This window comes from Xyrauchen texanus, chromosome 2 (genome assembly GCF_025860055.1).
Source record: "Xyrauchen texanus isolate HMW12.3.18 chromosome 2, RBS_HiC_50CHRs, whole genome shotgun sequence".
Taxonomy (NCBI): Eukaryota; Metazoa; Chordata; class Actinopteri; order Cypriniformes; family Catostomidae; genus Xyrauchen; species Xyrauchen texanus.
This window is the reverse complement of record NC_068277.1, coordinates 11,895,738-11,913,441: the sequence shown is the minus strand read 5'-3', so window position 1 is coordinate 11,913,441 and position 17,704 is coordinate 11,895,738. Positions and strand designations below refer to the sequence as shown.

General features: G+C 37.7%; 1 protein-coding gene across 1 annotated transcript in view; it reads left to right on the top strand.

Moving 5' to 3' along the window:
- The window catches only part of LOC127660520 (PH domain leucine-rich repeat-containing protein phosphatase 2-like), an 84,276-nt gene that overhangs the window by 3,863 nt on the left and 62,709 nt on the right, over positions 1 to 17,704 (top strand). The window contains exons 2-3 of the mRNA XM_052150811.1: positions 527 to 804; positions 12,359 to 12,492. Of these exons, the coding sequence (XP_052006771.1) occupies positions 533 to 804; positions 12,359 to 12,492 (406 nt within the window). The 5' untranslated portion in view covers positions 527 to 532. The remainder of the gene's footprint in view (positions 1 to 526; positions 805 to 12,358; positions 12,493 to 17,704) is intronic.

Genomic DNA, 17,704 nt, shown 5'->3' with positions numbered 1-17,704 from the left:
TTTTGGTTCATACAAAAACAATTTTAAACATATATATAATATTTACCTCGATCTCCTGAGGTCCCCTTAAAACGGTGATTTTGGCCTGTCTCACCTCTTGACGTTCTTAACTGTACTCAAAATTTAAATCCGTGCATCAGTGTAATCATTTTGACATAATATTTGACATTTTAATTCAGGCTAAATCTGTAATCTTGTAACGCAACCCTGTTATCTGTTCTGGTATAGCATTTTATTTAGCTTAATTTGATGCATTATTTTATGTTTATTGCTAGAATATACAAATTTAAAGTTTAACTTTAAACTATATAGACATGTCCCAAATCTTGGTGACAGGGTTGCAAAAATGACAAACCTTATCTAAAATAAATAGAAAATAAAATAGCTCAAATATTATTTAGTTTGGTCTCTTGAGGTCAACAATCATCATTTTCTGAAGGCTAAGCATTTCCTTTCACTGACCATTGTTGAAAAATACAATGACACTGCAATGAAGCAACATCTACTCTACATCCTTTTTTTGCAGCGTAACATGAAGAGGAATGGCAGCCGCGGCTGCGTGACCCGGAAGACGCGTTTCGGCTCTCGCGAGCGTGACTGGCTTAAGGGTGATGCTCAGCGAGGCTGTGTGTGTCTATACGGGGCCTCGGAGCCTCAGCCTCCTGCATCGGGCCCCCAGACCACCTCCACCACCCAGCCGGACCTGAAACTGGTGCTCTGCTCGACCAACACCACTGTTGAGGAGCTCTGCGCTCAAAGAGATGTTCAGGGTCTCTACCTGCAGCTGCATGGAGACTTAATCAGGTAACACACACTTGTGTTCACTGAACTGTTATTTTCTGGCTAGACAGGAACTTAATACAATCTTATCAGACTTGCACTGCGGAACATTGAGCTTCTGGCTGGATATTCTGTATACGAGTTCGGTTGATTTTCAGAAAGGAGAATGTGAATTTTGTGCTCATTTTTAACAAATGACTGTTTGCATGAGTTAAAGGTAATGTGTCAAATACTTTTTCCTGTCCCAGCTTAATGTGCAGAAATAACAAATTATTATAATATTATTATTATTATTATTATTATTATTATTATTATTATTACTAAGCTATTTATAGGTTGAATTCCCTGAAAAAGTTTTCCATTCATTTTGTTAATTTAAAAACATTGAATCTATTTTTGCAATTGGGGCATGGGTAGCTCAGCGAGTATTGACGCTGACTACCACCCCTGTAGTCGCGAGTACGAATCTAGGGTGTGCTGAGTGACTCCAACCAGGTCTCCTAAGCAGCCAAATTGGCTCGGTTGCTAGGGAGGGTAGAGTCACATGGGGTAACCTCCTCATGGTCGCTATAATGTGTGGTTCTTGCTCTTGGTGGGGTTTCCACGGTAACGCTCAACAAGCCACGTATTAAAATGCGTGGATTGACGGTCTCCGACGCGGAGGCAACTGAGATTCTATTTTTGCTAATTAAGTTAAAACACTTGAAATGACTCTCTTTAAAGGAGATTGTGAAGGATTCGTCATTCATTTCCCCCTCTTGACATTATAAATATTAATATTCCTCCAGATTAACATAGACATCGATGTTAGAATGTCTGTCTTATAAATTATTACTTTTACAATTTAAGGTTATAAATTGTAAAAGTACTCAGAAAGAAATGACTAGTAAAGTTTTACTTATTTTTATTTAGCTACTTTTTGCACACAGTTTTTTTTGTGTTAATTTTAGTTGAATAAAATGCAGTAAAATGTACTTAACTTTATGACATAATATTGATTTAAAGTGAGTGAGTAACTAAAACATTTCAATAGCTAATTCAGTACCTTTTACTTCCAAAAGTAAAGTAACATTTAAGTTAACATAAATATTGGAACCATATTGGTATTCCATATTGGAACATTTTGAACTTTCCTTATAAACATGTTTATCATGTACCACATGACATACAGTATAGAAGCCTCCCATAGGAAAGCTTAATGCATGCTATGTTGTAGTCTATTGGACAACACCATCTTGCATTACAGGCAATAGAAACAAGATACAGGGATGCGTAGCGGACCTCAACACTTTGTGCGCAAAGCACGATGACCGTAACAATCATAATTTCTTTTTTAATCATGAACCGAGAATTTGGAGTACAAAATTATCTTTACACCTCACAAAACAAGAAGCTACCAAACGTTACAGCAAAATCAAAAATACAAATTGTGTAAATAAACTTGCACATGTTGAAATTATTCAAGCCTTGTTCATGCTGGGAACACCAGCTTCGATTATTTTATTTACCTGTGAACTTAGCGAATAAATATTACAAGGTTTTCTACTTTAAGATTGCTAGATTATGACGCATTGTAAGAATAAGAAATAATCATGAATAATATTTTCTTATGAGCTAGAGCAAGGGTTACCAAACTTTGTCAACCTATTTGATCTCAGTGATTTATTTGAAGTACCCCCTGATATTTTGGGTAATGTTAAACTTTTGAAATATAATTCATGTTATATCTTTGCACTATATGTTACGCATAATTGATATATTTGAAGGAACGTTTATCACATCTATTGTTCTTATAATATTTATATATTTAATTTGGTTTAATTCACCATTGCCATTTTTATCCCAATCAGAGATTGCACTACATTCCCAGTAATAGGATAACATTTAAACACACACACACACACACACACACACACACACACACACACACACACACACACACACACACACACACACACACACACACACATGTTGTGTTTCCATGTTTTATGGGGACTTTCCATAGACATAATGGTTTTTATACTGTACAAACTTTATATTCTATCCCCTAAACCTAACCCTACCCCTAAACCTAAACCTCACAGAAAACTTTCTGCATTTTTACATTTTCAAAAACATAATTTAGTATGATTTATAAGCTGTTTTCCTCATGGGGACTGACAAAATGTCCCCACAAGGTCAAACATTTTGGGTTTTACTATCCTTATGGGGACATTTGGTCCCCACAAAGTGATAAATACACGCTCACACACACACGTAGTGTTTCCATGTTTTATGGGAACTTTCCATAGACATAATGGTTTTTATACTGTACAAACTTTATATTCTATCCCCTAAACCTAACCCTACCCCTAAACCTAAACCTCACAGAAAACTTTCTGCATTTTTACATTTTCAAAAAACATAATTTAGTATGATTTATAAGCTGTTTTCCTCATGGGGACTGACAAAATGTCCCCACAAGGTCAAACATTTTGGGTTTTACTATCCTTATGGGGACATTTGGTCCCCACAAAGTGATAAATACACGCACACACACACACACACACACACACACACACTGTTTGTCTGTTTTTATCTGTCTTAGTCTAATGGTTTAATTTATTTCTTTATTTATCTGTTTAAATGTCCCTGAAAAGTTTATAAATCTATGCCATTCAATTTGTGTATGTAGCCTACATTTAATATCTTGATATGATATAGCCAATTTGTACATTTTCAGTAATTAAAAATGATGATGGGTGAGGGAACATGTCCCCCTTACTTCTAGATATACTGTATTTTTAGGAAATGAAACATTAGATTTATATTTTTTATTAAATTATACATGATTAGCCTACATTTAAAGTTTTGGCTGCCATGCCAGGAAATAGAAGGCGGCTGCTTTATTGACACCTTTGACTAATCAGAAGCTTCCGTCAACGGTTCAGTTCGGCAGTGAACAGAACAGGCACACGAGCTGTAACATTAAAGGCAAGGAGGTACAGCCATTACCTATTGCTTTTCAAGACTATAGGGCAAACAATGTCAGGTTAATGAAGGTTTTTTTACTTTTTAATTGGGCTACATCATAACTTTTGGAGAGTAGGGTACAATTTACTTTTGCATTAATGTCCATTTCTCACTTCCATTGCATTAAAGCAAACACTCACACTCTCTTACACACACACACACACACACACACACACACACACACACACACACACACACACACACACACACACGCATAGAGAGAGAGAATTCTGTCATCTAATTGAGGTAAGAAAATTGCACTGAAGCCTTAGACACAATTTTGGTTTTAAGGAGAAGTGAAAAATAGTGGACAACATTTGAAATCATCAGTTTTTAAAAATCAGTAAATGACGGACATATTTTTGTACGCAGTCTCTACTCTCACGAACCCCCGTTTAGGAAACCCTGATCTAGAGCATAACATTTTTACATTTAATTTTAAGTACAAATGTAGAATTTACTAACTTATTCAGTGTAGAAAGTACTTGATCTTTTCTGCTATATTTACTTCACCACAAAATCTTTTTATTCAGTGTTGTATACAGTAGATAGATAATTTATGTCACAACTTGGTTGTTAAAATATAAATCATTTCACATAAAATGAACCAATAACTCTGTGTTGCTGCACCATGTGTGTTAGCTTTGAGGCCGTCTATGCTATGTACACCAAAAAGCTGAAAAAATTAACTTTTAGGAAAAGTCCAATAAAAGTGTTCTTCCAAATGATAATTAAACTTTGATAAGTTAGAGCAGTGACTTTAACAAAGCCAGTCCAGAATCAGTTTTAAAGTTCTTAATAATAAATGGATCGTCAACAACTTCTATGGGTTTTTAGTTTTCTGAAAAAGATGTGTGGTAATTGCCCATGCAAAAGTAGCACCTATGGTGCGGGGCAAGTTACGCATTAAAGTTTAATAGGCTCAGGGGTTTGCTCTAATCCCTAACCCTAAATATGAGTAATAGTGATCCTTCCTTCAATATTATACCAAATGCTGTCAATTGGGCTTAACTTATAGTGTGTGTGTGTGTGTGTGTGTGTGTGTGTGTGTGTGTGTGTGTGTATTTATCACTTTGTGGGGACCAAATGTCCCCATAAGGATAGTAAAATCTGACATTTTTGACCTTGTGGGGACATTTTGTCAGTCCCCATGAGGAAAACAGCTTATAAATCATACTAAATTATGTTTTTTGAAAATGCAGAAATTTTTCTGTGAGGTTTAGGGGTAGGGGTAGGTTTAGGGTTAGGTTTAGGTTTAGGGGATAGAATATAAAGTTTGTACAGTATAAAAACCATTATGTCTATGGAAAGTCCCCATAAAACATGGAAACTGTGTGTGTGTGTGTGTGTGTGTGTGTGTGTGTGTGTGTGTGTGTGTGTGTGTGTGTGTGTGTGTGTGTGTGTGTGTGTGTGTGTGTGTGTGTGTGTGTGTGTGTGTGTGTGTGTGTGTGTGTAAAATGGCCCTCCTCCTTGTAGTGTCCACTGTCTGCAGTGTTTGGTAATTTTGAAGGTGTCACTGACAAAGAGAGAGAAGCAAGTCATGCTTTCCCCTCTCTCTGCCCTACTGGTAATGACTGGGCTGCGGCTGAGGTGGCTGAAATCACATTTTTTGGCAAGAGGCAGCCCAGCTCTGAGCTGAGGTAAAGCCAGGGAGCTAAGCTGAATTACTTGAAAGGAGCCTGCCCATTAGGGCAGCTCGCAGGGACATCTGCTGATGTGTGTGTGATGTTGAGCTTGTGTGTGCTTTCTACTTTAGTCTTCTATTTATTTCAGTTCAGGTAAGCAGCAAGGAACCATTAAATCCTAAAAGTGTCTTTGTCAGCTGCAGTCTCCCTCTAAAATGCAATGAGCAAAGCTGAGGCAATTGCAAAGTAACGATGGTTCACGATGATCATCCAACTAGTCCAACTATATATAAACGTATATATTTTTCGTTTTTTATGTTTTTAGTGGTTGTTCTTGAAGCATGCTGACAGAGTGCTGTGATTTTAGCTGTTAAGGGTCGTTCACACTGAACATTTTATTGTGTTAAAAAAGCTAGATGCAGTACACGAATGAAACCGAATGTAGGTGTCTGGACGAGTTTTACATTTGATAATTCTTTTAACTTGACATGTCATCTTAAAATCACTGTGCTCATGGAACAAAACACTGAAAAATCAGCTAGGCAAGTCGCCGTGGTCAGATGTCCATTTAGCGCATTGGTACATACTGTAGAAATTCAATTAAAAAACAGCACGTACACACAAACTCATTCCTGTGTGAATGGCTCCCTAGATATTTCGCCCCTTTAAAGATGCTACAGACCTTCAGACAGATGTCTTTGGCCGTTGCGTTGCGTCTCGCACTATTTTTGAGAGTCCCGCCAAGAGCACGTCAAGTAAAACCGTATAACTTTTTAAAACAAATCTCGAGACCTTTGGATTTCTGTTTCATTTCTCCATTGTTCCATCTAGCTGATTTTGAACACATTTTGTTTTTTGTGAGTAACATTTAGGGGTTGTTTCTTCAACTTGGGGCACTTGCCAGGGGTTGATTTTGATTAAAATAAACAGATTTCAAAGTTGTTGTTTTAAAGTATTTTGGTCTTTTAAAAAAAAAATCTTTCTTAATATCTTTTTATTACAACACAGTTGTGGCATCATTTCCAACACACCAAATTCATCCCCTTTTTTGTTTTAAAAAATGAGCCTACTTGATAATCAAGTCAAGAAAAGTGTCTGAATAGCATGCTTGAGATGAAAACGCGGAGGCAACTGAGATTTGTCCTAAGTTATGATTGAAGAAAACAAAGAAAATTCAAGATAAATACCATCTGAGAGCAGAATTCTCAAAGAAATTTCAAATAATGTACATTTGCGCAAAAAAGTGTGAAAATAACATTTAATTGTGTGTATTTAGGAAACATAAAATGTTATCTATGAAATTAGCATTAGCAAGATAAAGGTTGTGTGTGTGTGTGGTAGTGGGTTAAAGTGCATAACTGGTAATCAGAAGGTCGCTGGTTCGATCCCCATAGTCACCACCATTGTGTCCTTGAGCAAGGCACTTAACTCCAGGTTGCTCCGGGGGGATTGTCACTGTAATATGTGCACTGTAAGTCGCTTTGGATAAAAGCGTCTGCCAAATGCATAAATGTAAAATAGTTTTCAGAAAAATTACATAAATATACTGTGATGCATGTACATACACTTTTGGACAATTTTATTTGACAAATTAAAATAATAATGGTAGCTCAGCAAGTAAAGACGCCGACTACCACACCTGGAGTCGCTAGTTCGAATCCAGGGCGTGCTGAGTGACTCCAGCCAGGCTTCCTAAGCAAGTTGCTAGGGAGGGTAGAGTCACATAGGGTAACCTCCTCATGGTCGCCATAATGTGGTTCTCGCTCTCAATGGGGCGCATGGTGAGTTGTGCGTGGATGCCGCGGCAACACACTCAACAAGCCACGTGATAAAATGCGCAGATTGACAATCTCAGACGTGGAGGCAACTGAGATTCGTCCTCCGCCACTTGGATTGAGGCGAGTCACTACGCCACCATGAGGACCTAGAGCGCATTGGGAATTGGGCATTCCAAATTGGGGAGAAAATGGGAGAAACACCTTTTTTTTTTATCTTACCTTTTATTTAGAGGTCTTAAATGTGAGAATGTAAAGACCAGGACCGCACTTTGGTGAATTTCTTTAGCACATTCAATATATCGATTTTAAAAACTAAAGTCATGAGTCTCAAGACATTATATTGTCATTTGCACAGATCACACATGGTAGAAACTAAGCAGTAACATTTGTAATAGACCTATAAATGTGTTATTACTATTAATTCTTTCAACACATTATTATCATAGCAGCAAAATCTGTCAATATTGGTTGACCTCTAATTAATATGTTTGATATATTGCTACATAAACCAATTTTAATATGATGTGTGTATATATACATATGTGGAAAACATGTCTTGAGTATTTCAAATGTGCAGATACACTGTTTTGTGCTAGGGCTTTGTTGAATGTGTGCCCCAGCAACCATGATCATGAGAGAAATCCAGAAATCCAAAGTGCTAAAAGTCCCCAAAGTTGAAGAAACGCCCTTTTAGCGATTTTGAACTTTCATGACACAAATAACAAAACATGGTTTTCACTGACAAAAAAAGAATAATAATAATAAAAGTGGGAAACCAATGCAATAATGACAAGATATACTAAGGAAAATGCAAATGTTAAAATTAGCAAAATGAAAGCAATGTCCCTTAAAGGTATAAGGTCCTTGACAAAATCAATCGCAAGGACGTGTATGTAAACAGCCCCTAAAACACACCTGATTGGGGTCAGGAAATCGTAAAACCATTCTTATTTTACTGTGCTTCCTTAAGACCGATTAGTTGACTAGTAGTTTCATCAACTCACCGACTAGTCGATTTTGAAAAGTTTTCTTATTATCTCTACTGCAAAGCCCATTTTGTGGTAAAGCTGACTCAAGCAGCAAGGCCAACAACCCTAGATATGCTTTAACAAAGGCAGCTGACATATCTGCTTGCTAGCATGGAGGTCTGAGCAACTCAGAGCAGCTGCGCTCTTGCAGTGCCAGATTACGAGACTGGGATTGCTGCATTCGCAGGCCTATCTGCTTTAGAGCGGCACGTGGAGCCGTTAACAGGATTAGAACGTTGGAATGAGATGACGATCTAATCAGGTGGAGAGAGGCTGCGCCGTAGCACAAGGTTGATGATTATGAGCCTGGACAGTTTTAATAAGACGCAGGATGCCTTCACGTCACAAACAAATCATTGTGTCAGACTGGCAGAATGATAACTTGCTTGATTTAAAGGAAATATTCTCAGACAGAAGCTCAGTGGGGTTTTTTAACAAACAATTTAATAAATGTTGAAACATTTAATTTGACTAGAGGGATGACCAGACGTGATCCCCATAGATAGGTGTATATTTTGTCTCCTTGACTGGGAAAAGACCCAACTCAAAGGGAGAGTCACTGCTTGAGGATATTGGGTTTGGGGATACAGTGTATTGTCATTCCTTTTAAAAGTTAGGGTAATAGAATGGGTTACTGTGCAGGCCCACTTGGAATTTGCACACTTTTTCTTTCTTTTTTTTATAAATATGTCTGTTCTGATTATGAGTGGAATTATGTGGAATGGATTTAAATATGGTAAAATGTGTTAAGTGGACCTTGGACTACTACACTATTGTTTGTTATTGAAAGTAGTATTCGATCAATAGGGTTTTTTTCCAGTGGCTGAGGTCCAATATGATGCCACTATCCCCAGCGTCTCTCCCCATCTGTCTACGTTGACATTGTTTTATTTTTGGCTGTTTTTATTTTTCATATTTTGAAGCCCAATGCATCTACTAGACTTATTTTACAGATCAAAATAGGCTTTTTATTATGAGAATGAGAGGTTAAAGATTTCTGCTCTCAGCAGTCTACCCTGGCGCAGATATAATGCTGAGATGTTCCGTCGAAGCAACACAAGCTTGAAGTGTTTCGTAAAAACTACAATGTTATTATGAGTTCTATTCAGCAGGGGGCAGTAAGTGCAACTCCACCTGTACAGGCAACAAACCAAACTGTCTGGATCCAAAGGTCTGGTCTAGAGGGTACCCAACCCCCCCGGTAGCCCAAAGTCTCGTGAGAGTCGAATGCGATGTTTACACACTGCGTTTTTAGTTTTTGTTTGGAGTCCCACAGAACCTTACACCTATCCCACACATACTTACACCTATTAATAAATCTAAACCCAAACCTAACCTTGGTAACAGCGAATGAGATTTTCGCAAGACTTTGGGTAACATGGGGTTACCTTGTTGACACAGCCTCGTCAAAAAGCTGGAAAATACTGCCTTCTGAGGCTGTATACTAAGGCTGTCCAATAAAAATGTGAAATTCAAATATTTGATGAATTTAACATAAAAACACACATTCAAATGCTAAAACTGTGCATTTGAATTTTAGATGTGGGCCAAACACTGACGATGACTTCAGACCAATTGCATTCAGCGCAACAAATACTGTTTAACAGACTACAGGTGTCTCAAGGTTGAAGTTCTGAATTTTACACTGCATCTTAAAAACACAGCGCTCCTGCACGTAATGCTGAATAAAATAAAAAAATGAGTAATGATTACACTGATTGTAATAATTGGTTGTTGTGAACATTAACTGAAGCTCCTGACCCATATCAGAATGATTTTATCTGTTGCTCTGCTGCAACCTGATTGGCTGATTGGATAATCGCTTGAATAAGTAGGTGTACAGGTGTTTCTGTTAAAGTTCTCATTGAATGTACCAGAGTTTCCGCTAAGAAATGTTGGTGCCTGGCAACGTGTCTGGGAAAGTAAACTTTTGCCGGACAAATTGGAAAAAATCATTTCATTTCTGTGTTTATTTTGTACTGTAAACGTGATGGACTGTGCATAATAATGTGACGTAGGCTAATAATAACACAATCAATTCAAATGAACGATAAACATTTGTTCATTATAACTGCTTTAAGAAAAAAACTTCCATCGTGGAATTTGTCTCATTAAAAAAACATGATCACTGGGGGCAAACAACACAACTCAACTTCAATTTACCAAACATCTTTTCATTTATAAATAAATATTTAAACAATAAAATTTGTTAGGTTATGTCAAATAGTTTCTCACCTTGGCTAATTTCCTTGGCTCTTTATTTTTATGACTATTTTCCTCTCATAGTACAAATGTGATGTGCTGCTTAAGTGATATACAAATAATTGTGTGTGTCCTGGTGTCCTTCTTTCCAGAAGATGGCAAAGCAAGGCTGTTTTGATGTGATTCTGAAGGGAGAAGCTTCTCACTGCCGCAGTGGGCATGCGAAATGGGTACGCGGGCTGCTTTTGCCAGTATGCCAGCATTTGCCGCTATAGTCGTGGATTAGGACTTCGCCAGCCCTTGTTAAACTTTAAACCTTTGTGGCAGTGAAGCGCTGTTATCATTGGCATGGCATCACACTGTACTGTACATGTGTGGCATCAATTAAAAGGGTTTCTGACACATTGTGTTTTATATTTTCACTGGAGATTGTGCCCGACAATGATGGAATTTGTCAGACATTAAGACATTTTAACGGTCAAAAAACGGTAATTAACGACTAACGGAAACCTGGGAATTTACATGCAATTGTAATGAATGAAAAACCCTGTGGTATCGCCATTATTATGAAGCTTGTGTGTAGGGCAGTACTGTGACACTAGTGCAACACCATGTTAACTTGGAGAACGGTCTGTTTAAGCTCTTTTTACTTAGTGGTCATGACATGCCTTTTTAAATAATTTTAATATGTTCCTTGAGGTTCACTTTTAATGTTAGTAAATTAGTTTGCACAATTTACACAATTTACAGTCCCAGTAAATAAAATAAAAAAACAGTAATTTTCCACCCTCATTCTGACCCTATGTCAGAAATGAATGGTTTTGGTGCTTCTTCTCCATTTATACCTGACAGTAATAAACGGCAACTGTTATGATTTGCTCCCTGTTCTTGACTGACGGACTCCCTTGCGATCTCACTGCTCACCACTACTGGATGGGCTACAGAAGTGATTAAAGGTAAAATAGGCCTTGATGTGTTGTTGTGGAGGCAGTCAAATGCAAATGTCTACCACTGTGTGACATCACAATGTGGAGGAATTAGAGAACTTGTCATTTTGTCAGCTTGTCTTCAACAAATGCTCTTTATGTAGCGTGGAGGAAGTTTTGAGTTCTGACACTTACCGTATGTTTTTATAGTAGTGACCTCTTATATGCCAAAAGATCAAAGAAATATTGATTCTTCATGTCATGACCCTTTTAAAATTTGAGAATATGAACTAGCTAAATCTTTTTTTATTGTTTTTATTTTATTTTATGCACTTAAGTTTAAAATGGAATTCACTTTTTAACAGTCAGAAATGATGTTTGAAATAATATGACACGGTGCTGTTTGGCTTGAATGTATTCAATGCATCAGTTAAAAAATTTGAGAACTTTAAACTCAAATGTAATTTTAATTTTGGTAATATTTAATAAAATGTAGTTTCTCAGCGCAATTGACAGCCCTACTTTATACTGAGGTTAGATGAAAATAAGTATAAAACTGTTCTGCAACTATGAAGATTAATTTATTTAACAGATGTAATAATCAACAGCCAAAACTGAAATAGGTAAAAGGTAAAAGAATGATCTCATTATTTTAAGAATCGATATCAGTATTGTTCAAATAAAGTTAGTGAATTATTGGAAAATCAATGTATTTACCCAGCCTTATTGGCTGATGATGATAATCTCAAAATGGCCAAATATCAGACTATAAATCGGATCGGTCGATATATTGGTCTGTCACCAGTTGAAAGCATTATCAAATTAGCCTAAACATTTAACAAATTAACATTCAAGGGGCAGGCAATGTATTGAATTTGATGAATTACAGCCATTCCAATTCTCGTTTTTAGACTGTCGGATTGCAGTGTAGCTGTGCTTCACTTTCTCATTTTGTGTATATTATATATGTAATATTATAATTTCTTGTCTTTTTGTTCTGTCTGCAGGAGACTGGACCCCTCTGAGCATCCTCTTCAGATGGTCTATGACTACCTGACTGCTATGGGCTATGTTGACCCGCTCCGTGTACAGCAGGAAGCGGCCAACTCAGACCTCAGCTGCATGATACGGTTTTACAGTGGTGAGTTGTGGCCCATGTGAGGCCGGTCCATGCCCTCTGTGTGATATGGAACATTTCCACTGCTGGCTTGAGCCCAGGGCCCAAAATGAACACTGAAGCAATAAATGCTAGTAAAAAGTGGTTTTAGTGATTAAAAAATGGAGTTACTAAACGGTGGTTGGTAACTTCTGAAGAAACTCCATCATAACAGATGGTTTGAATTGAATTGTCTGACCCCTTGCTGATGTAAGTAATGTGTGTGATGGAAGTCAGTCTACTAAAGAAATCATTTGTCACCTCTCACACATCTTACAACAACTTTTACCTATGTGAAAAATGTACCTTCATAAGTTTATCTATCTAGGATACATATAGTTTCATGGCCAGTACATTTTCACTGATTACAAATGTACCTTTTGCCAATGTGACAAAAATGTGCCATTGCCAATGTGACAAAAAGTTAATTTTGGACCCTCGTTGAGCCAGAATGCTGGCACTGTTAGCTCTACTGACATGATCAAAAGCCCAGAGCTCTGTGAACAGTTTGCTGGCTTTCCAGAAAAATCTCTTAAAGTCCACCGGGTCAACTATGTTTCTCTATATCTGCATGAGCACTATTTTTGGCTGCCGTTCTCAGTGTGTAGTGGTCTACTATTACTTTAAAGGCACAAATCTGCCATTCCCTCTGTGCTGGTGCATTTTCGTACACACCCCATCTCTCTATTCTCTCTTTGAAATGACAGTGCTGAATAATGGGCTTTTTCTAGTGTCAGACATCAGTGTGTCAACATCAGTGTTGAGGGGATTGTGGCTGATTCTAGCTCTTTCTCATGAGTCACACAAAGGATGCCAATTACACTTCTGCTCCAGTTTGCCACATGTACAAACCATCTCTTGATGACACGATTTGGTTGTTTGAAAAAAAAGTTTCAAAATAAGCCTCAACTGGGTCAGAAATGCACTTTTACATTTAAGGGCCAATATTTGCCCCTGTTCTTACTTCATATTTTTTCTAACCATTTAAACCATAAACTGTGTGCCATTTGGTTTGTCAAATACAGGTGTATCTAAAAAATTGTGAAAATCATGGAAAATAATTTTGTTTCCGTAATTTAATTCAAAAAGTGGTTTTTGTATTTAGTACTGTATTGTTGGGTCTGGTGTCTCATTTTCCTCTTGACAATACCCCAAAGATTCTCTATGGGGTTCAGGTCAGGTGAGTTGGCTGGCCAATCAAGCACAGTAATACCATGGTCAGCACACCAGTTACTAGTAGTTTTGGCACTGTGGGCAGGTTCCAAGTCCTACTGGAAAAGGAAATCGGCATCTCCATAAAGCTTGTCAGCAAATGGAAGCATGAAGTGCTCTAAAATCTGCTGGTAGACGGCTGCATTGACTCTCGACTTGAGAAATCACAGTGGCCCAACACCAGCAGATGACATGCCACCCCAAATCATCACTAAATTTGGAAACTTCACACTGGACTTCAAGAAACTTTAATTATGTGCCTCTCCACTCTTCCTCAAGAGTCTGGGACCATGCACATTTTTTTTTTGATGCACCTGTAAATCAATTCATGCATACAAACTGATTGCCTCTTACCCCAAGAATTAAATTAACATCTATTCGTATTTTATTCCAAAATACTGCATTTGAAACCAGGACTATAATAGAATATGAAGAACTAGATAAGATGTTACAAAAAACAAACCAACAGAAGAATTTTTTGCCCCCACATCTGGAATTCCAGTGGACATTTTTGTAATTTTTGGTGCCATTTTTGCCCTGCACCTCCCTAAATTTCTGACCCTCAGCCCCAACTAAACTTCCAATTGCTCCCTTTTCTATCCCTTACAAAAATACTGTGGCAGTACTGTGGTATAATGATGTTATGAGATGGTAATACCATGGTACTTTGATGAACACTCACTCAGCAGTTTATTAGGAACACTTTTGTTCTAATAAAGTTCCCGACGTGGTCTTCTACTGTTGTAGCCCATCCGCCTCAAGGTTTGACATGTTGTGCATTCTGAGATGCTATCCTGCTCTCTACAGTTGTACAGAGTGGTTATCTGAGTTACCGTAGCCTTTCTGTTAGCTTGAACCAGTCTGACCATTCTCCTCTCTCATCAACAAGAGGTTTCCATCTGCAGAACTTCCGCTCACTGGATCTTTTTTGTTTTTGGCACCATTGCGTGTAAATCACAGGAGATCAGCAGTTGCAGAAATACTCAAACCAGCCTGTCTGGCACCAACAATCATGCCACGGTTGAAATGAGATCAAATTTTTTCCCCCATTCTGATGGTTGATGTGAACTTTAACTGAAGCTCCTTACCCATATCTACATTATTTTATATATAATGAAACATCATTTGTTTCATTATATATAAAAAGCAAACATTGTTGTGTGCTTTTTTTTTTTCTCTTTGTATTGTCCATATATGTACTTTTGAAGTTAAGCGACCTTGACCTCTTGGAAAGGCGCTATATAAATAAAATGTATTATTATTAAGGAACTATTTAAAGCCCATTTTATCATCTGCCACATGAAAATTGCAAGTATGACCTCTTACAAAAGTAATTGCGCACCTCTCTTCCACAAGCAAACATGTCCGTAGCAGGAGTTACACATCTAAGGTTAATACATATGCTTGGGGGTTTGTTCAAATCCCTAACCCTGTGTATGAGCAGTAATAATAACATAATTGAAGGCTCTCAAAACGTAGAAAACACTTTAAATTCCATGCATACTCTATGCAACATGGAGTCCTGCAAACTGTCCTTCATATACCAAGCTCATTTATATTTAAGCAGAGTCTCACTGGACCTGAATCCCCCTTTGCTCCCCTTTGTCCAGAGCAGTGAGTAAATGCCCATCTGTCAGATCGGCAGGGGAACGGAGACATGCCATTTCTCATCCTCCGGTCCTGTCAGGGCCATAGCGGTGAGCTACATCTCGCACGTCCACCTGATATATAGCCACCGAGGCTGAACGTACGGCCTGCATCCACCTCATTTGTACACTGTGACTCCGGGGACAGTTGAGCTGTAGCAGAATAGTGTTGTGTGCTCTGTGTCCTCAAAGCCCCATCCCTACTTCTCAGAGGTGTGGAGGACGACCAATACTGTATAGTTTTGTAATTGCACTGTCACAATGTTGCATTGATCTACTGTCGCCAACTATTGATTTTTCAGTTGCTATTATTTTACATTTCAATCCTTTAAAGTAACTTGCAATAACAAAAGGCTTTGCATCTTTGCACAAAATGGGTCAGATGATGTAATAAACTCTCTTTGCTCTCATGTCAGTAACTCAAACCCTTAGTGTGATGATGACATTCTTAGTATAGCTGCAGATTAGTTTCTCCAACATTGAAACATTGTGACACTGTAAAGGTTTAGACAATCACAGAGTAGTTTTAAATAAGATGAAGTAACTTATTTTTCTTTATTAAGCATAATGGATTTTGACAACTATTGGCATAGATTCAGCAAAGCAAATGTTTTCAGTTAACAATGTCGGTGTTGCCATACACTTTTAGCTGATGTAAATGTCACCAGAGATTAATTTATTTTGTAGCTGAAAGTGTACATTGTCCCCCCCGTGTTGTTAAAACCCTATATGACTTCCTATATTTTTATTAACACAAAGGGAGAAATTGTGAAAAAATCTTGTGCATGTTGATGTCATAGAGTGGCAGTTTATGGTAACCACATCTTCAAGCTTCAAATGGACACAAGTATAATTCAGAAATCTAATAAATTATTCCATGAGGCTCATGAAGGTTTGGTGCAATACAAACCGAAATGAAATGTATTATTTAGTGATAATGTTTACTGACCATTGATCACCTGTGTGTATTTATGATGGAGCACGAGAGCAACAGTTCACGTGTCCACTGTGAACTCCAAAAACGTAAAAAAATAAGGATGGGCATAGAAATGCATAAATTCTTTGACTTCAAACTCTTCAGACATGTTTAGTAAGTTCTGTTGTCCGTTTTGTTTGCAGCTGTGTTGTGTTCTGTTGTCATTATTGTTTTCGCTTGAACGGCGCAATGTCGCGAGGAGGCTGCGTGAACTGTCAGTGAATATTTTTTTACTAAACAATGTGTTAGATTTGGCTTGAAAGGTGGTCACAACAAATTGCTATTGTATGACATCACTGAGCAAAATTTGTTTTCACAATTTCTCCTTTTTTGTGTTTTCACAATTTCTCCTTTTTTGTGTTAAGAAATAGAAAACGTTATGTAGGGTTATAACAGCACAGGTGTGTGTAAACGATGGCTGAATTGTAATTTTTCGGTGAAAACCCTTTGAGGCTCCAGCAGACTCAGGAAGAAGTTCTCCTTCACTCAGTGCCAAAACGACATTCGAAAAGGCTGAACAACAGTTTGCAAACATTCCGCTGACACTAGAAAGCTATAATATGCACCGTTTACATCTGTTATTGTATTTTATATTGACACTGATACTAATGCAAAGATGGTTGTATAAAAGAGTGTTAATGAGAAGAATACTGGCAAAAGAATACTGGCAGATATCTCACTTTGGGTAGATGTGTGAATGGCTTTCGCTGCAGACAACACATGAGTGAAGCAGCATATAAAACATCAGAGTGAATAGGCACTTTTTAGTAGGTTTGATTCCTTTTGTAGACTAATTAAACAAAACAATTGCATGACCTATTCTTGGAAAATGTCTCTGCGTACGATTGTACCAGATGTAGTTTAGCTTGCACCAGCTCGCAAATAACTCTGCATATCGGTTTGTTCATGTTCTCGTGCTCATTAATGAGAGAGAGAGAGAGAGAGAGAGAGAGAGAGAGAGAGAGAGAGAGAGAGAGAGAGAGAGAGAGAGAGAGAGAGAGAGAGAGAGAGAGAGAGAGAGAGAGAGAGAGAGAGAGAGAGAGAGAGAGAGAGAGAGAGAGAGAGAGAGAGAGAGAGAGAGAGATAGATGAGTCAAATGAGCTGCTGCTTCATTTGGTGGAGTGGTTTTTTACAAAGTTGTGGTTAGTGCTTTTAGCACTGTTTTAGGTGACTTCAAGGGCCAATGTCTCACATGTTAACAATGTTTTTAAAATCCATAATAGCTCCTTGTTACTGTTTAAAGGGGTCATTATATTTATTTTTTCATTTGAATGATATCTGGATCTATTCTCAAATCTTATAGCAACTTTGTACTATGCAATAAATCCCTTGCATATATCAGAAAGTTGTGAGTTTAGAAAGA